The sequence below is a fragment of the Echinops telfairi genome, unplaced genomic scaffold, assembly GCF_000313985.2.
Source record: "Echinops telfairi isolate 266 unplaced genomic scaffold, ASM31398v2 ScPeMD7_7472;HRSCAF=8510, whole genome shotgun sequence".
Lineage (NCBI taxonomy): Eukaryota > Metazoa > Chordata > Mammalia > Afrosoricida > Tenrecidae > Echinops > Echinops telfairi.
This window is the reverse complement of record NW_022111376.1, coordinates 3,093,903-3,111,485: the sequence shown is the minus strand read 5'-3', so window position 1 is coordinate 3,111,485 and position 17,583 is coordinate 3,093,903. Positions and strand designations below refer to the sequence as shown.

At 52.5% G+C, this 17,583-nt stretch overlaps 1 protein-coding gene across 3 annotated transcripts in view; it reads right to left on the bottom strand.

Moving 5' to 3' along the window:
- Positions 1-13,909: 13,909 nt before the first annotated feature.
- Positions 13,910-17,583, bottom strand: part of LOC101639077 (three prime repair exonuclease 2) — a 21,716-nt gene continuing 18,042 nt past the window's right edge. The window contains exons 1-2 of one of the 3 annotated variants that reach the window (XM_045285492.1): positions 15,344-16,469; positions 13,910-14,989 (exon numbers count right to left, since the gene is read on the bottom strand). In XM_045285492.1, coding sequence (XP_045141427.1) covers positions 14,254-14,949 — 696 coding nt within the window. In that variant the 5' untranslated portion in view covers positions 14,950-14,989; positions 15,344-16,469 and the 3' untranslated portion in view covers positions 13,910-14,253. Of the gene's footprint in view, positions 14,990-15,343; positions 16,536-17,583 lie in introns of those variants that run through there. The other 2 variants (XM_045285491.1, XM_045285493.1) reach the window with 2 other exon arrangements.

Genomic DNA, 17,583 nt, shown 5'->3' with positions numbered 1-17,583 from the left:
GGGATAGAGAACAGAAACAGGGGGGAAGGGGACAACGGATGGTGTAAGATATGAAAATAATAATGATTTATAGTTTATCAAGGGCTCACAAGGGTAGGAGAGTGGGGAAGGGAGCTACGGTAATTCCAAGGGATCAAATAGTAAGAAAATGTTTTGAAAATGATGATGGCAATCTTTGTACAAATGTGCTTGATACAATTGATGTACGGATTGTTATAAGAGCTGTCAGAGCCCCCAATAAAATGATTTTTTAATAGCATGGATTGGCCAGGCCCACCTTAAAAAAAATCCATTGTCTGAATGTACTAGAGTTTATTTATCCATCCCTATATAGACAGGTGTTTTTTTCCCCATCCTTTTTCTATTGCAGAAAGTGTTGCAGTAGACCTAGGTGTGCATATGTTTGTAGATGTTGTGTTCTTGTGTCTTTGGGGCATATACCAGATAGAGAGACTACAGGGCCCTATGAGATCTGTGTTTGCCTTTGGTTTCCACGGCAATGTATGAGTGCTCCAATCTCACCACATCCTCGCCAGCACTGATGATTTTCTGATGTTTTTAATTTTTACTAAGAGTGTTGGTGTACGTTAGTATCTCGTTGTGCTCATGGGGAACTTGGACACAGATCAAGAGGCAGTCATGCAAACAGAACAAGGGAATACTGTAAGGTTTCAAATCAGGAAAGGTGTGCGTCAGGGTTGTATCCTCTCACTGAACTTGTTCAGTCTCTATGCTGAGCAAGTCATCAGAGGAGCTGGATTGTATGAAGAAGCTGTTGGGATTGGAGGAAGGTTTGTTAACTCATCTTCCAGTATGACAGTGGACAGTGTATGGTGGCTCATAGGCGTTTCCATTGAAGTGCGTCTCCAGGCCTGTCTTCCTGGGCTGTCTTTGTCCGAAGCACCATGAGTGACCCTGCATCCGCCCACTTGCAAGCCGCCAAGCTTGGTCCTCTCTCTTCACTTTCAACGTGAGCTGAGTGAGTATTATGTGGACTAAGACTCAGCCAGTGTTGGAAAAGAGCCTTCTGTTTTTACCTCCAGCGAGCCTCAGATTTGGGCTCCCTGCTCCTTTGTGGGGAATCTCATGGTGGAAAACGACCTGCTTGGGTTGGACCCCTGGAATGTAAATGTTCGGACTGTAGCAGGGAAAGTCCTGCCAGAGAAACCCCCATGATGCCACTCTTCAAAGACAGTTCTTGGCTGTCCCCAGGGAAGGAAAGTCACACTGTCTGGAGGAGGGCAGAGCTCTGGTGCTGCGAGTTTCCTGATTGTCACCGCTCTAAACCTTCGCTGAACAGAGTCGCAGAACCCCCGGAGCAGGTCTCAGCGCTGCCTGGCAGCCTAGGGCAACCAGGACACCGCATCGCAGTGCAGTGGCTTGAAAGGACACACCCTTGTGTGTCCGCACTAGAAGTCCTGGTAGAGTAATGGGCTACGCCCTGAGCTTCTAACCACAAGGCCAGCGGTTGGAACACACCAGCTGCTGGAGGGAAGAAGACAGGACTTTCTATCTACTCTCGTAAACACAAACCATCTCATAAGCCCACCCTTGACTCTACCCTGCCTGCAACTCAGCTGGCAGCCATGTTGATTCCTTGTCAGCATGCTAGCTTCTGGTGACTCCTGGCTGCCCTTGATGTCCCTGGGTTGGTTGAACAGTGTCACCAGCCCCTCTGGGTGACTCTGTCTGGTGTCTGGTCTCCCTTTGATAAGGTCGAGTCTGAGGAATGAGGATGAAGGTCCGGACCCGCCCTGCACCAAGATGAGCTCACTCACTCATGACACGAACAATATCCTACTTCCCCGAAGAAGGTCACCTTCACATGGACGGGCTCTCAACTTCAACCTTTCTTTGGAGGGAACTCAGTTCAACCCATAACAGATGGACAGGGGGCAAAAACCACGCAGTCCCACCGTACCAGGCATCTGTGGCCCCTTGGCTAGGGGCGTCAGCCCTCCTGAAACCCACCCATGAAAGCCCCTGTTTTAGCCTCACCAGTCCACACTCCAGGGGGAAGCTGGCACAGGTGCTCCTGAGCTGTGGCTTCTCCTGAGGGCAGCAGACACCTGCTGGGTCTTTGTGTCCCTAGAAGCCATGAATAGGACCAAAGTCATTAACTGCAGAAATTCTTATCAATCAGATCTCCTGGGGCTATACACAGTTCTGTTGTCATTGTCGCTAAATATCCTTTGCTTCTAAATAATGGCTGAATGGTTGGCCCGAAGTCCAGAGCTTGACTCTGGATTCCTGCCCATGTGAAGTTCTGCTCCCCAGAGAACAGCATGCAGGTAGTTGGAGATACTAAGTGTGTGCCTTGTGAGGAGCAAAGAGTAGCATCATGAGGCCAGGGTGGGAGTGTCTGAGACAGGCGATGGAAGGGGTCTAGCTGGTCCCCAATGAGGAGCCATTTTAACATTTGTAAACATGAGAGAATAATTCAACGGCTTTGAGGGGCATTCATGTGAATTCTGTTCAAGTGTGTGAATGTCAACATTGACAACCAGACATGCAGTGTGAACACAGGCTGCTGTCACCTTAGTAGCTGCAGCTTGACTTCTCCGAGGGGCCCCGGTTTCAAACTTCTCCACAACCTGGGGGACACTCATGAAGGAAACACAGGCCTTCTGCGGATGCCAGGGTTTCTGGGTTTTGGATTTGCAGCTGTCCCTTACAACATTCAAAAACAAAACCGTTGCCATGGACATGATTCTGACTCATGGTGATGAGTTTGCAATGTTATTGCAATATGATTGACGTACATGATATTGCGTCTATGTAAAATGTCCCCATGTCTCACCCATGCACAAAAACAAAAACTCCAGATGGATTAAAGACCTAAATATAAACCTTAGAACCAAAAGGATCGTCCATGACAAAATAGGGACCAACTGGAGGGCACTAACACAAGACAACACACTACCGATCATAGTGAAAAACACCAAAAAGTTAAAAGAGAACCCACAGGTTGGGAAAAAGTATTTAGCAATATGTCAGATAAAAGACTTATTTCAAAAATCCATAGAACATTATGACATCTTAATAAGAAAAATACAAATCTCCCAATCAAGAAAAGAGTACAACCTGTGACTAGATCGCTCCCTGTAGAGGACACCCAGGAGGGATCAAGTATATGAAAAAATGCTCAGGTTCACTAGCCATAAGAGAAATAAAAATTAAAACATTCAGCCAAATTAAAACAATAGCAACAATAGAAATTAATAAATGCTGGAGAGGATGTGGAGAGATTAAAATGCTCATACATTGCCGGTGGCACTGTCGAATTGTAACTTAAACAATTGCAAAATAAATGCATACCTATTGTTATTGCCGCACATTCCATAATCTGGTAAAGACATGAGCATAATCAACAACTCTGACGATGGAGGAATGCATAAACTACCTCTGGTACATTCAGACAAGGATGAGTCTGTCCAACACTGTAAGACATGGACACAGAGAATCTCATGCTGAGCAAAGCTAGCCAATCTCATCAAAATACATCTCTTATGGCCCCATTATCATTTCACAGCGAAGGATAAGACTTTAAAGACTATGACGAGGCCAGAGTTGGGGGGGGCAAAGATGAGGCTTTCTGCTCCCATAAAGAGTTAACCCACAGGAAGAGTTCGCCCCTGTCCTCCAGGCTCACTCGGAGCGGTCACTGATTCGATGAGACAGCTGTGCAACTCTACAGAATATGTGTAGCTTTGTATGCACTCTATCCCACGAACCGAAGGAGGAAATATATACATAAAAGAGTCACAAGGCACAGCTCTAAACATTGGTCGGCGTGGCTGTGAAAGGAGGAAAGGTAAAGTCTCGTCGTGACACGCAAGTTGGTTTCAGACAACGAACAACAACAGCAACAAAGCCACCATCGCTCCGCTGCCGTTCAGTCCCTGGGGTCCCTAGGGCGCAGCGCTACTCTCTCCTATCGGCTTTCTCTGAGCCAGAATGGACCCGACCACAGTGGGCTTGTCTCCTATCAGCCGCGTTCCATTTCATCCAGGTGCTAACACCTGTTGTTTGTTTCTTTCTTTCTTTGTCTTTTTCCATCTGGCCGTCCCAGTGGGGTGCGGTTTGTGTGGGTGTGCCTGGTTGTGGGTGTGTTCTGATATGTCCTTGATGACAAGTATGGCTTTTGTTTCCAAAAATGTGTGTGTGTGTGTGTGTGTGTCCATGCCTGGGGCCGTCATCCCTTTGGGGTGTGACAGAAGCAGGATTCCTGTTGGGTGGGGTGTGTCTTGAGTCAATCTCTTGAAATATGAAAGAGTGAAAGAGAAATTAAAAAGCAAACGTGGCAGTGATAGGGGCAGAGAGATGCTGAGACACAGCAAACTGACCAGGAGCAGAAGCTCAGAAAGAAGAGCAGGGCTTTGCTCGGGAGCCGGTCGGTCGAGAGAAAGCCGGAGGGAGAGCCTGTGCCCCAAATGCAAACTTCTAGCCACCTGCTCTGTGTTAAGGCCACCCATTTGTGGGATTGCTGTTACTGCAGCACTAATTCCCTCAGACCTGACGATGGCCGATGAGGTTGAGCATCTTTACAAGCGCTCGCTGGCCCGCTGCATAACTTCTTTACAGAGATGCCTACTCAAATCCTTGGACCACTTTGAATTGGGCTCTTTGTCTCCTTGTTCAGGCCTTAGAGTTTTAGATAAGAAGTCTGGCGTGGAGAATGCCATGCAAGTTTTCACTCCCAGACTGCAGCTCCCTTTACTGAAGCTAGGTGGTGGTGTTGGGTAAGTATTGGACTGCTAACCGCAAAGCTGCTCAGTACCAGTGTCAGAAACCCTCCACTGGGCTGCTGGAAGTCAGAACCTCCTCAATGACAATGGCTTTGGCTTGGGATTGTGTGGCTGTCGTCTTTCCATTGTCACAAGTGTGTTTATTTGAAGTCCATTATGTGGATTTTTCTTATTTGGCTTCTGCCAGAGCTAAGAAATACGACAAAACACAAGTCACTAGCATTTGCCCCTCTGGTTTCCCCTCAGAATGTTGTTTTGAGCTCTTACATTCAAGTCTGTGGTCCATTCAATCTACACGAATATCCAGGTTTTCCTGCAGTGCTGGTAGACAAGAGTATCTTCTCTCCCTTGAATTGATTGCCTTGGCAACTTGGTGGCATCAATTGGCCCAGAGTGTGTGCTGGTCTATTTCTGGACTCTCTATGGATCTTTTCCATTGATATGCTTGTCTCTCTTGGCTAGTTCACTGTCCCTTGCAACGCCATATAAATTGACCAGGATATAGATGACCTGGTCCTATCACTTGACCAGGATCAGCTGGTCGAGTTCTGCAATGAATCCCATTGGGAGTTTGACTGGGAAGGCGGTGAATCTCGGCATCAGATTGAAGAGAGGCTTCGTCTAGGTCAGAGGTTCTCAACCTGTGGGTCGTGACCCCTGTGGGGGTTGAACAACCCTTTCACAGGGGTCGCCTGATTGATTCATCACAGTAGCAAAATGGCAGTGATTAAGCAGCAATGAAAATCATTTTATGGTTGGGGGGGGTCACCACCACATGAGGAACTGTATGAAAGGGTCGTGGCCCGAAGAAGGTTGAGAACCACTGGGCTAGTGTTTCTATAAGAGGGAACCCCCCGGTGGAGGCTAACATTTGAAGTTCAGAGCACGGGACTTTCGCACTCGGGGGAACGTTCTTGTCTCCTATCAGCATCCATGTACGGCAGCTTGTCGTTGTCAGCATGTGAGTTTTGCACATGTGATGCCTGACTGGGCCCAAAGGGAGATGTGGATCAGCAGCCTCGCCACGTTCCCGGTGCGTCAGCCAGTCATCCCACAGACACACAGTCACCATCTAGCTGCGACAAGCCATCTCTTGCCTACGCTCACTCGTTCCAATGACCCCGACCCTAGTCGCAAATGAGGTGTATGTCCCATGGGGAGGATCTGCCGAGCGTTTACTGATTCCACGATCAGGAAACAAACACACAACAAAAGGGAAGAAGCACACCCTTTCTTCTTCAAGGGCTTCGGAGAGAAAAACAAAATTCAATCAAAACAAGAAATTCACAACCAAAAGGTGGTTTGGTTTGATTCCAATGGCTGTGCTTTCCCTCCCTAGTCGAGCTCCTTGTAGGGGCACAAGCCGGGTCTGGGGGAGGGAGAGGGAGAGAAGGACAAAGCAGGGAAGGGAGCCCAGCTGTGCGCTGACAGAACACGTGGGCAGAAAGCTGCTTGCTGCTCTCTCTGATGATGGAGATGGAACAGCGCGAACCTAGCAACGGTTGTGAGGATGACGCAGGACTGGCCAGTGTTTCCTTTCGCTGGACATCGGGTCACTAGGACTTGAAACTGATTCAATGACACTGAACAGCAGTCGCATGAACAGTGTCTCCAGTGGGGTGGAAAAACCTGGAGCCAATTGCGACTCAGAGCAACCCTGTTCCAAGTTTCAGAGGCAGTCGATCTTCATATTCATATATATATATATATATATACATGAAGTTGTTTTTATTTTTTTTAATTTTAAATTTAAAAAATTTTATTGGGGGCTCATGCAACTCTTATCACAATCCATCCATTGTGTCAAGCACATTTGTGCATTTGTTGCCATCATCATTCTCAAAACATTTGCTTTCTACTTGAGCCCTTGATATCGGCTCCTCATTTTTTTTCTCCTCCCTCTCTGCTACCCCCTCCCTCATGAACCCTTGATCATTTATAAACTATTATTATTTTGTCATGTCTTACACCGTCCGACATCTCCCTTCACCCACTTTTCTGTTGTCTGTCCCCCAGGGAGGAGGTTATATGTAGATCCTTATAATCAGTTCCCCCTTTCCACCCCACCCTCCCTCCACCCTCCCAGTATCACCACTCTCAGCACTGGTCCTGAAGGGATCATCTGTCCTGGATTCCCTGTGTTTCCAGTTCCTATCTGTACCAGTATACATCCTCTGGTCTAGCCAGATTTGTAAGGTAGATTTGGGATCATGATAGTGGGAGGAGGAAGCATCAAAGAACTAGAGGAAAGTTGTATGTTTCATCGTTGCTACACAGCACCCTGACTGGCTCATCTACGCCCCACGACCCTTCTGTAAGGGATGTCCAGTTGCCTACAGATGGGTCTTGGGTCCCCAATCTGCACTTCTCCCATCATTCACTATGGTAAGATTCTTTGTTCTTTGATGCCTGATACCTGATCCCTTCGACACCTCGCGATCACACAGGCTGGCGTGCTTCTTCCATGTGGGCTTTGTTGCTTCTGATCTAGATGGCTGCTTGTGTACTTTCAAGCCTTTAAGACCCCAGACACCATATCTTCTGATAGCTGGGCACCATCAGCTTTCGTCACCAGTTTTGCTTATGCACCCGCTTTGTCTTCAGCGATCGTATCAGGAAGGTGAGCACACACTGATATGATTTTTTTTTCCCTTTGATGGGGAAATAGATCTATGTGCATACATTTATAGGTTTAGTATTAAGGTAGCAGATGGACATTGGGCCTCCACTCAAGTGCTCCCTCAATGCAAGAATACGTTCTTCTATTAAGCTGTCATTCCATGATGCACACCTTCTCAACACGATCGCTGAAGACAAAGCGGGTGCATAAGCAAATGTGGTGAAGAAAGCTGAAGGAGCCCAGCTATCAAAAGATAGAGCATTTAGGGTCTTAGAAACTTGAAGGTAAACAAGTGGCCATCTAGCAGGGAAGCAACAAAGCCCACAGGGAAGAAGCACACCAGTCTGTGTGATCGCGAGGTGCTGAAGGGATCCGTTATCAGGCAGTTGATCTTTATGGGAATGGAGAGGCTCACCTTTCTCCCATGCAGCAGCTAGCGGGTTTAAATCACCGCTGATCCAACACTGCCGAGAAGGCCCCAGAGATGAAAGCATTCAAGGTTTCCTTGTCTCACACAGGGAATCCAGGGATAGCTTGTTGACCATGACTGAGCCCCTGTGTGGATGATCGTCATCTTGCTTCAGGATCACAAAATGGCTTCTGCTGCTCCAGCCCTCACATACGCATGAGCAGAAAGAAGGAAGGGGCAGGGACAGCTACATCTGCTCCCAGACACGTTCCCAGCAGTTTTCCCCTCAGGTCTCAGTGGCCATGTGGTCACTCTTAGCTGTAAAAAAGGCTGTGGAAGTAGGGGACAGGATGGTCCCAGGCTGATTCCTTGAGTTCTGCATGTGAACTTTCTCACTGATGAGCCAGGGCCCTGTGTGACTCCATCTTCTGGCAAGGCAGCCGAGGCTCAGAGAATGGGGTGGTGTTTGTGTGCCGGTTGCTGCTGGAGACTTTCCTTGAAGCTCCAAGTAAGGGGTGGGGTGGGGGGGCTCTGAACAGTGGGCCCACCTTATGGCGCCCTAGGAGAAAAGCCTGGCATTCTGCTTCCACTAGGAGCAGAATCATTGACAACCCTCCAGGGGGTGGGGTGGGGGGGGTGCAGAACAGATTTCCTGGCATTGTGGAGGGTGGATAAAACCCCACACTAACCTTTTAACCTTAAACCAGAAATATCACCCTGAAGCCTTCTTCAAACTGAGGCTGAGTTTCGCGTCACTAGCACACAAGGCCTGCCTGGAGCGAGGGCTGTGCTCTTGTACAAAGAACTATCTCTGTGGGATCGGAGGCCAGCAGCAACTGGGAAGGTTAGAAAGGCGCCAAAGGGTGCAGGGAATGGGCCTGAAATGCCAAAAATTCCATCAGAGACTAACCGGTGCACCTCGAAACGGCTGCCTTGGTGTCTTTTTGTAGCCATCACTATACAAACAAGAGAGACCCGAGAGGGCACTTCCACCCTGACATACATGGGTCCCCAAGTTGTCCTCCCTCTGCCCAGAAGGAGCAAGATCATCTGAGCTGGGAGCCCCTGGTCGTGTCACTTAATCTCCCCTGTCCTTATATGTCCAATGGACTTGATTCCACAAGAAAGATTGGATTTGACAGTTTGTGTAGTACCCTTGGCACCTTGCCCATCCAGAACTCCTCGAAATTCGTGTCCCCACTTCCCGGGGTGACTTAGTTCTAGCCCTGAGCTGGCGGAAACCACCTCTACAGTCAGTAGAAAGCGCCCCCGGCCCCGGAGTCTATCCTGACCTAGAGCTAGTGCATCTCCTTAGCCAGCGAGCTGGCTGCTGCGGTCCGCTGTTCCCTTCACTAACCACATAGTTCCAATTTTGTGGGCAGAATCTCTGGGTGGTAAGGAGAAGGAGTCCTGGGGCCCAGGGAGGAGCCTCAGCAGGAGGACTTGTAGTCCTCAGGGTGTGCCCTGGCTCCACCTGCCCGCCCTGACACCTGGAGGCACTCCCAGCCGCCAGCCAGGGCTGGGTCCTCAATGTGGCCAGACACCTGGCTGCCTCCCCCAGACCAGGAGGAGGAGAATTGCCAATGGCAAGGGGCTTACTGAGAGCCGACTGGGATTGTCACATTCCTGAGCATTTCTTGAAAACAAGTCCAGAACTCCTAGAGGGAACAGGTCGGAGTTTCCAAAGAGAAAAGACTTTTGACCCAGCCAGCTGGCCAGCAGGGGAAGGAAAGTGAAACCTCTAGAAAGGGAAGCGAACCAAGACCGTGGACTGTGGACAAAATAGGCATGGAGACCCTGATGCTTGCCAGCCTGAGGGGAGCTGAGTAATGTCATCAAAGCAATGTCAGCAAAGCAAAAACATATGCGATGTGACGAGCCCACTTCTTGCAACTAGACCAATAAGCAACATGGTGATAAAAGGATTTTTTTTTTCATTTACTGGAATCCACAACCGATGCCCATGGAAGACACAGCAGTCATGATATCTGCACACCCATTGTCACAAACCCCCTGCCCTCAAGTTGAGTCCATCTCATAGTGAGCCTATATAAGTTGGGACAGAAGCAGACAGCCTCATCTTTCTCCCTCAGAGCAGCTAGTGGCTTTGAACCACCAACCTTGTGGTTGGCAGTCCAACACACTTACCCAGCCTATGCCAAGAGTTACGTACTCCTAACCCATTTTCCTTCTCCCCCTGCATGTGAAAGATGGGTACTGAATAAGGAAGACCATAGATAAATGGATGTATTTGAACAACGGTGCTGGCAAAGAATATGGGAAATACATGGCCTTCCCAAAGAACAAGCAAATCTGTGTTGGAAGAAGTACAGCCAGAATGCTCCTTAGAAGCAAAGATGGTGAGACTTCATCTTACCTACTTTGGACCTGTTTCTGGACAGATCAGTCCCTGGAGCTCCCAGAGTAAGACAGGCCAGGAAGAAAAGCCTGATGATTTACTTCCCCAAATCAGCCCTTGTCTAATATAGTGCTGGAAACTACCAGGGCTTGGGGCAGGTGTACCTCAGTCCTCAAAATGACATCTTTGCTCTTTCGCACTTGAAAGAGGTCTTAGGTGGCAGATTTGCCCTGCTATGTATGTCTTTTGCTCTCTTGACTGCTGCTTCCATGAGCGTTGATTGTGACTCTGAGGAAGTCAAAATCCTTGACAGCTCCCGCCCTTTCCCCCTTGATCATGATGTCACCCCCTGGTCCAGCTGCGAGGATTTGGGTCTTCCTTACATGGAGTCCTGATCCATACTGAAGGCTGCAGTCCTTCATCTTCATCAGCAAGTGTCTCAAGACCAAAGAAGACTTAATGCCTAGGACTTGTGGTGCTGGAGGAGAATATTGAAATTACCATGGACTGCTAAAAGCACACATAAATCTGTCTTGGAAGAAGTACGACCAGAGTGCTCCTTGGAGTCAAAGCTGGTGACTTCATCGGACATGCTTCGGACATGTTGTCTGTCAGGAGAAACCAGTCCCTGAAGAAGGACCTCATGCTTGATAAAGTATAGGGGCCGCGAAAAAACAAGGGACCTCAGTGAGCTGGACGGACACCAAGGCTGCATCACGGGGCTCAGGCAGAGGAACAATTGCATGAGAGCAGGCAGGGTGCCTTTTTGTTGTGCATAGGGTCGCTATGGGTCGGGGCTGACTCCATGGTACCTAACAGCAGCAGCAGCAACTGTATGGGAAAGCACACACACAAAACTCCATCGCCGCAACCACGGGCTAGAGCAGACAGCATTTCCTTCTGGTGTACGTGGGATTGCCATGGCGACAAGCCTCAGTGACAAAGCAGCAGGAAGGGGAGCGACTCATAGCCAAACGATGGGGCGTGGTACAAAAAGCTGCCATCGGAAAGGCAGGTGACCAGGTAGCTAGTCTTTACCCTTAAGACATTTGGGGAGCGGGGAGAACAACAGAAAAGAAAGAAAATAGACAGAGGGAATAAGAAGGATGGAGCCGCAGACAGGAGAGAAATCACATCCCTGTTTGTTTCCTGTTGTTTTGTGTTCTTTGAAAAGACCAACCAAATGTATGACCCTCACAAAGCTAGTGACGGGAGGAAGAAGTGGCGAAATGACACGCAATCGGCGTACAGACACCGCAGAAATGGGAAGGAAATGCTATGGATACATTTGCAAACCTAGAGATGGACCCCACATTTGCACCGTCCCTGAGTGCATGTGTTGGGGAGACTGTGTGTGAGAGGAGGGTGTGGCGATGGGTGGGTGGGGGTAGTCATGGCTGTGAATGGGTGGTGCATGGGTAGGGTGTGTGTGAGTGGGTGGGGGTTTGTGGGTGTGTGAGAGTGCTTGGGGGAGGTGAGTGCATGGGAACTTGGGGAGGGTGCATGTGTGAACCCAAGAGTGCATGTGGGGACGGATGGAGGAATGTGGGGTGCCTCACTGATGGCATTGGACAGGGGCAACAACAGGCTGTCCCAGACCCTGTCCTGACTGCATTTTCCATTGATTTACAGGCCCCAGGCACCCTCTTGTGATCCCCACTGCACCCTCATTGGCCGACATCCCCCGTGGCCTGATGTGACCTGTCAGTCGGCAGTGCTCTTGACAAGAGGCAGGTGGCCAGCCTGATGAGCTCAGGGACCAACTGCAGCCTTCTCTGTGTCTGGCTCCTTTCACTCGGCGTAATTGCGTGGAGACACATCCAAGTCGTCCCGGAATCGACAGTTCACTCCACTTTATGGTTCTGCAGGAGCCTGCGGGCTGGCTGGACCACGCAGGGCGTCTAGCCACCCGCCTGTGGAAGGCCATCTGGGCTGTCTCCTTTGGGACTGTGAGCACAGGAATCCCCTTTTCCGGTGAGCAGATCTAGTGGTGTCATAGTTTGATGATATGGTAGGAAAGGGCAAACTTTTCCTGTCCATCCCACGTGCTATATCCTTACGTCGTATGGTCTGTCTTCAGTGTAGCCAGGAAATTCTGCTGGCCCATTGTCAAACACACCTGTTTTCCCGGCACACACCGCTCTACAGTTCTGGCCTACCAAACAAAACAGTACTCTTTCCTGGAGGCAGAGGCTCCTGGGCCATCTTCACGTGGCAGCCCTGTCTTCCTTCCCCCACCTCTGCTTGTCTGTTGGATCTCTTGTAGATCTCAAGAGATTGACTCAAGACCCCTCCCCCCTCACTAATCCTATCTTTTCCACATAACAATGACAACCCAACCCCAAACAGGGAGTATGGTGCCAAACACGTTGGGGGACACACAACAATCCATAACAACTTTTATTAAAAATTAAATTCTAGAAACCTACTATTAAATAACTTCTACTAAAAACAAAGGTGATACAGAAAACTGAGGTCTTAATGGCCAATTATCATCTAGGCTGCTTACGGACAGGTGGGTGGGTGGGTGGAACCTGCTAGCACAGTCACCTTCTGGCGAAGCTCTATGGACCCTTAGGGTCACGCAGTTATCCCACCTACCCCTCCACCATCACGCCCAGAGAGAGCATCGTCATGGGAATTCTGGCCCCTGCTGATGGCTTTGTGGACATTCTCAACTGGTGGAAATGATGGGGACTGTTAACAATGTGTGTGTGGTGTAAGTAGCCCCCCCCTCAAAAAAAAAAGATGTGAAGGAAATCTCTCTCCAGGATTGGAAACCGATCCTCCAGCTCGGCAAAACAGGCCTCACAGCCTTGATGAAACGGTGAAGTCCCAGCACGGGGGACATTTTCCTGCAGCCTATTGGAAGCCCCCGGCATGCATGCACGTGTGCATGTGCTGGTTTCCCAGGCACACACCACTCTGCAGCCAGGGGAGGGACAAGCCCTGGCCTGTCCACACAGCTTGGAATCCAAGGCGTTCGGCCTGGCCCCTCGGAGCTTGGACTCCAGGCAGGCTCAGGCAAGGGGAGCCCAGCATGGGGAGAAGTGGGGCCCCAGGGCTCTGAACAGACCACTGCCTGACTGCCAAGGGGGAAGGACCTTGCTTCTTATGTGCCCAGTGAGTTGGAAGCCAGGCCACAGTTTTAAAGGCTTTAGCTAGTCAGATGGAGGAGACCCAGCCAATGATCCAGACAGTCTCGATCCTTGTGGTGTCCCCCCCACAAACACACCTTCTGCTCCACCAACCTCCCCAGAAAGACCACTGTCCACAGGTTCTAAGGGGCAGGCAGTGCCCCTAGTGGCCCCAGAGCCCTATGCCTGGCATGAGGTGGTCCATCTGCTCTAGTGACTGTGACCTACTTAGGTTCCCAAAACGGGCCAGGCTGGTTCAAGGCATTGTCAAGAGTCACTCTTCGGGAGTGGCGGCCACACACACCCCTATCCCTACCCACAAGGCAGGCAACACCTCAGGGTGGGGTTCCAGGGGCGGCTCCCAGGGTGGTGGTGGGGGGCTTGGCAGGTCACCTGACCAGGAACTACTACCTCCCAAGCAGTATAGTCCCTGCTAAGGGCCACCCTGGCACCCTATGACATGGGAGCCTGCACGGGACAGACTCCTTCTTCCTGGGCACCCAGGGCTACCAGCCAGGTGGAGGCAAGGTGCCAGGACAGAGGCCGGTGGCAGTTCTCTCCCAGGTACAGGCTTGGGACCATCTGAGGACGGTGGGGAGGAGGCCTGCCAGGAGGGTAGCTCAAGGCTTGGTGCCACCCAGGCCTAGCCTGCCTTCTCCTCCCCAAGCTGACCACAGGAATAAAATGGGGCCGTGTGGGTACATGGGGAAGTGAGGCCAGAATTGGTTGCGATGTTTATTGAAAAGGGCACCAGGCGGAGCCCCACAGGCCATGGCCAAGTGGCTGGAGCACCCATCCAACCAGGAGAACGAGGTGTGTTCGCAGGGGGGGGGGGGCGATTTAAAGACCAGGCAGAACTGGGTGAAGCCAGCTGCCTAGTGGACAGAAACCCAGTTGGTGTCACCCACCCAGCCAGTTGATGCGGAAACCTCAGAGCCCAGCTGAAAGGGTACAGGCTGATGGGGGCAAGATCACATTGCTCAAGCCTCAGGCGGGGCATACATGGGCTCGATGTGAGCCCAGCTGCGGGCCTGCTCATCAGCCCAGGCCAGCAGCTCAGCCGACCGGTGCAGGAAGATCAGGAGCAGGGTATGTACATCGCCCTCGGCAGAGTGTGCGGCGCTCGGCTCGGCCTGGAAGTAGCGGTGGAAGAGGCTGCCCAGGCTGTAGCCCTTCCGGCCCTGGGCCCGTGTGCCATGGCTGTGGGCGCGGTCCAGGCCCCGCAGTGCGGGCAGCGTGTCCAGGCAGATGGTGTCAGGGGGCAGGTGGGCACCCAGGCGCTGCAGCTCTGTGCAGAGCAGGGGGAAGTCGTAATCGAAGCCATTGTGGGCCACTAGGCAGACGGGGCCCGCCTGGCGACTCAGAAAGGCCTGCAGTGCCTGCACCACGGTGGCATCGAAGCTGGCCTTCCGGCACTGTGCCAGGCCTTCGCTGCTCAGGCCGGTGATCTCACTAGCCTTGGTGGTGAAGGGCCGCTCGGGGCACATGCACAGCGTGAGCTTGTCCAGGACCCGGGGCAGCATGGGGGTGCCTGCCTCGTCCCGCTTCAGGCTCTCCAGGGAAGAGCGGTGGACAGCGAACAGGGCCAGCTCAGCGATCTCGGGGTCCACGTTCGGAAGCCCGGTGGCCTCCAGGTCCATGAAGACAAAGGTCTCCGCCCGGGGTGCCTCTGACATGTTGACGTGCTCACGCTCACGGGGACAGGGATGCCTAAAGCTGCCAGAGCAAAAGGCACCAAACCTGAGTCCTAAGGAGATGTTCCCAGCCCCCCACCACCAACAACCTGGCCTTTGGGGGAGGGGGTGTACTTTGGTCCAGAATGGCAACCCCCGTGTCCAGGGAGTAGAAGGGGACCAGGACCAGGACTTCCCATGGCCCCCACACTGGTGCTGCCTACTCGGGTCCCTGCTCCTTCCCCGCCAGGCTGGCCTAGGAGCCTCTCCCCGTGGGGTCTCAGGCCCGAGCCAGGGTGCTCTGCAGCACGCCAGCTCCGTCTGCTTCGCAGCCCATAGAAGCCAGCCCCGACCTGGTCTGGCCTGGCGCACCTCCAGGCTACCTGGCCTCGCTTACCTGGTCTGGTTGCTGACCGGCTTCCTGGCTGCCGAGCACCTGTGTCCCGCAGGCAGATCCAGGCCTTTAATCCCTGCCTCGGCCCGCCCCCAGCTGCTTGGGCAACACTAGTCTGGGGCCGCAGAAACCAGTGCAGCCGGCTCACCGGCCCCTCTGCTTGTTCACAGTCGCTGGGACACACACGCCCGTGTTTATGAAGCAGGAGCTGGCTCCTGGGCGCCCCCAGGCTCCGATGCATGCCACCGTGGGTGCAGAGACACGTCATAGGCAAGGAGGAAGCATGAGCTACTGAGGAGGCTGGGTCCTCCACCCATCCCCATTTTCCTAGGCCTCAGTTTCTCCTCAGTGACTGAGAGTGGCCAGGCCCAGGTTGCCCATCTCAAGGTCTCATCTGCCACCAGGATGGGGAGATGGTATCTGAGAAACCACCAGCAGGGGGCCAGGAGGATGCCTGTGTGAGCCCAGGACCGGACTCCAGGGCTGCCTGCGTTTGAGGACACGAGGATGCCAAGGTGGGCTGTCGGCAGGAGGGAGGGCAGGGCTCTGGGAGAAGCCCCCTCCTCCACCCCCTTCAAGGGAGTACTCAGAGCCACCAAGCGTGCCTGTTCCCCGTGCTCCTGGGGAGGGAGGTGGCTATGACAGGGACACTGCTCAGGGGGATACTGGGTCACCTGGGAAGCTCAGAGGAGCTTCCTGGACAAGGCCCAGCATGTTCCCCCTCTCCGCCCTGCTGCTGAGCACTCTGACAGGCAGAGGAAGTGGCCCCACCTCAGAGCCTCACCCAAATGGCTGTCCCCAGGGCACTGGGGAGAAGTGGGACTGGCATGCAGGCACGAGGCGAGAGGGGACAGCACGGGAAGGAGGCCCCTCAGAGTATGACCTGGGGACAATGGAGAATCCAGGACTGGGCAGCTGATGGCCAGCAGAGGGATGCGCAGCTCACGAAGCAGAGGAAGCAAAAAAGCAGGCGGAGGCGTCTTGTTAGAAATGACCTTTCCTTTCTTCCCTCCTGTGCCCCCCTCCTCAGAAAGAAAGAACAGAAGTCCCAGCCACTCCGCTGGGGGGGGGGTGAGGACAGCATGTGGGGCACTGCTGCTCTGGTTCCGGGACCAGGACGCCAATTACTGGGGGCCTCCGCCCAGAGCCTCGATAAAGACCTTGTATTTCTGTGCGACCTCTTGTAGTTTGGTGGCTGTGGAGGACAAAAGGAAGCTACTATGAGCCCAGCACCCCAGTCTCTGCCGGTCCCATCACCTGGTGAGCCAGCTCTCCCAGGGACCCAGCATAGCTGAGCCTGGGGGCTTTGCGGGGGTGGGGAGGCTAGAGCAAAGTGGGCACATGCCCTCCTGCCGCCCACCCTAGCCCTGCCCAGGAGCAGTTGGGTGTTGCCAGAAGGTTCAAGTCTAACAAACAGACCTTCCCTCTGGCCTCTGCTACCTGCGCGCACCCCCCACACACACACTGAACCCTCTGCCCCCTGCTTGGAGGGAGTCCAGTCAGACAGAACCAGCGAGCGGCCTAGGGAGCCCCCTGCTACCCCCACCCAACTCTCCAGAGCCCCAGGGCAACTGGAGCTGAGCAGCACAAGCAAAGGCCAAGGCTGGCCAGAAGGCAGGTGGGTGGGCCTAAGGGGTTAGCCTGGCAAAAAAAGCACCAGTGAGATAGCACCCTGTTAGAAATATGAATGATTATCATTACATTAATGAGTACATAAATGGTAAGTCCCTTATTATGAGCAATTATGGGCACTGCTGGTAAGAGCCACAGTGACAGTAGTGATTAGCAGAAACGTTACTGTCAATTTTAGCACAGGATCCTAGTGCCACCAATCAATCAGAAAGGCAGCGGGCTCCTGAGTCCCTGGTCCCCATGGGACAGGTGCAGGCAGGCTGGCAAGGAGGACAGAGCTGACTGGCTACCCAGGGGGAGGGCAACCCCAGACAGCCCTCCACAGGCTCTGCTCTCCATGTCTCTGTAAGGCCCACCAAGTTTTGGGGTCAGACCATGCTTCCGGGGGGTGTGGAACACTTCCGGAGGGGACTGCTAAGTTTGGGTTGCCATGCTTCTGTGTTTAAGAGAGCCCCCTAGGGGTGGAGGAAGAGGCTCTGGGGACCATCGAGGGAGAGGGGCACCAGGGCACCCTGTTGGAGACCTCTGTCCGGAGTCACACAGGAAGCAGGGGACCAGAAGCTGAGGCACTGAGACCACAGGTCAGGGCGAAGGGCAGAGGCCGAGAGCAA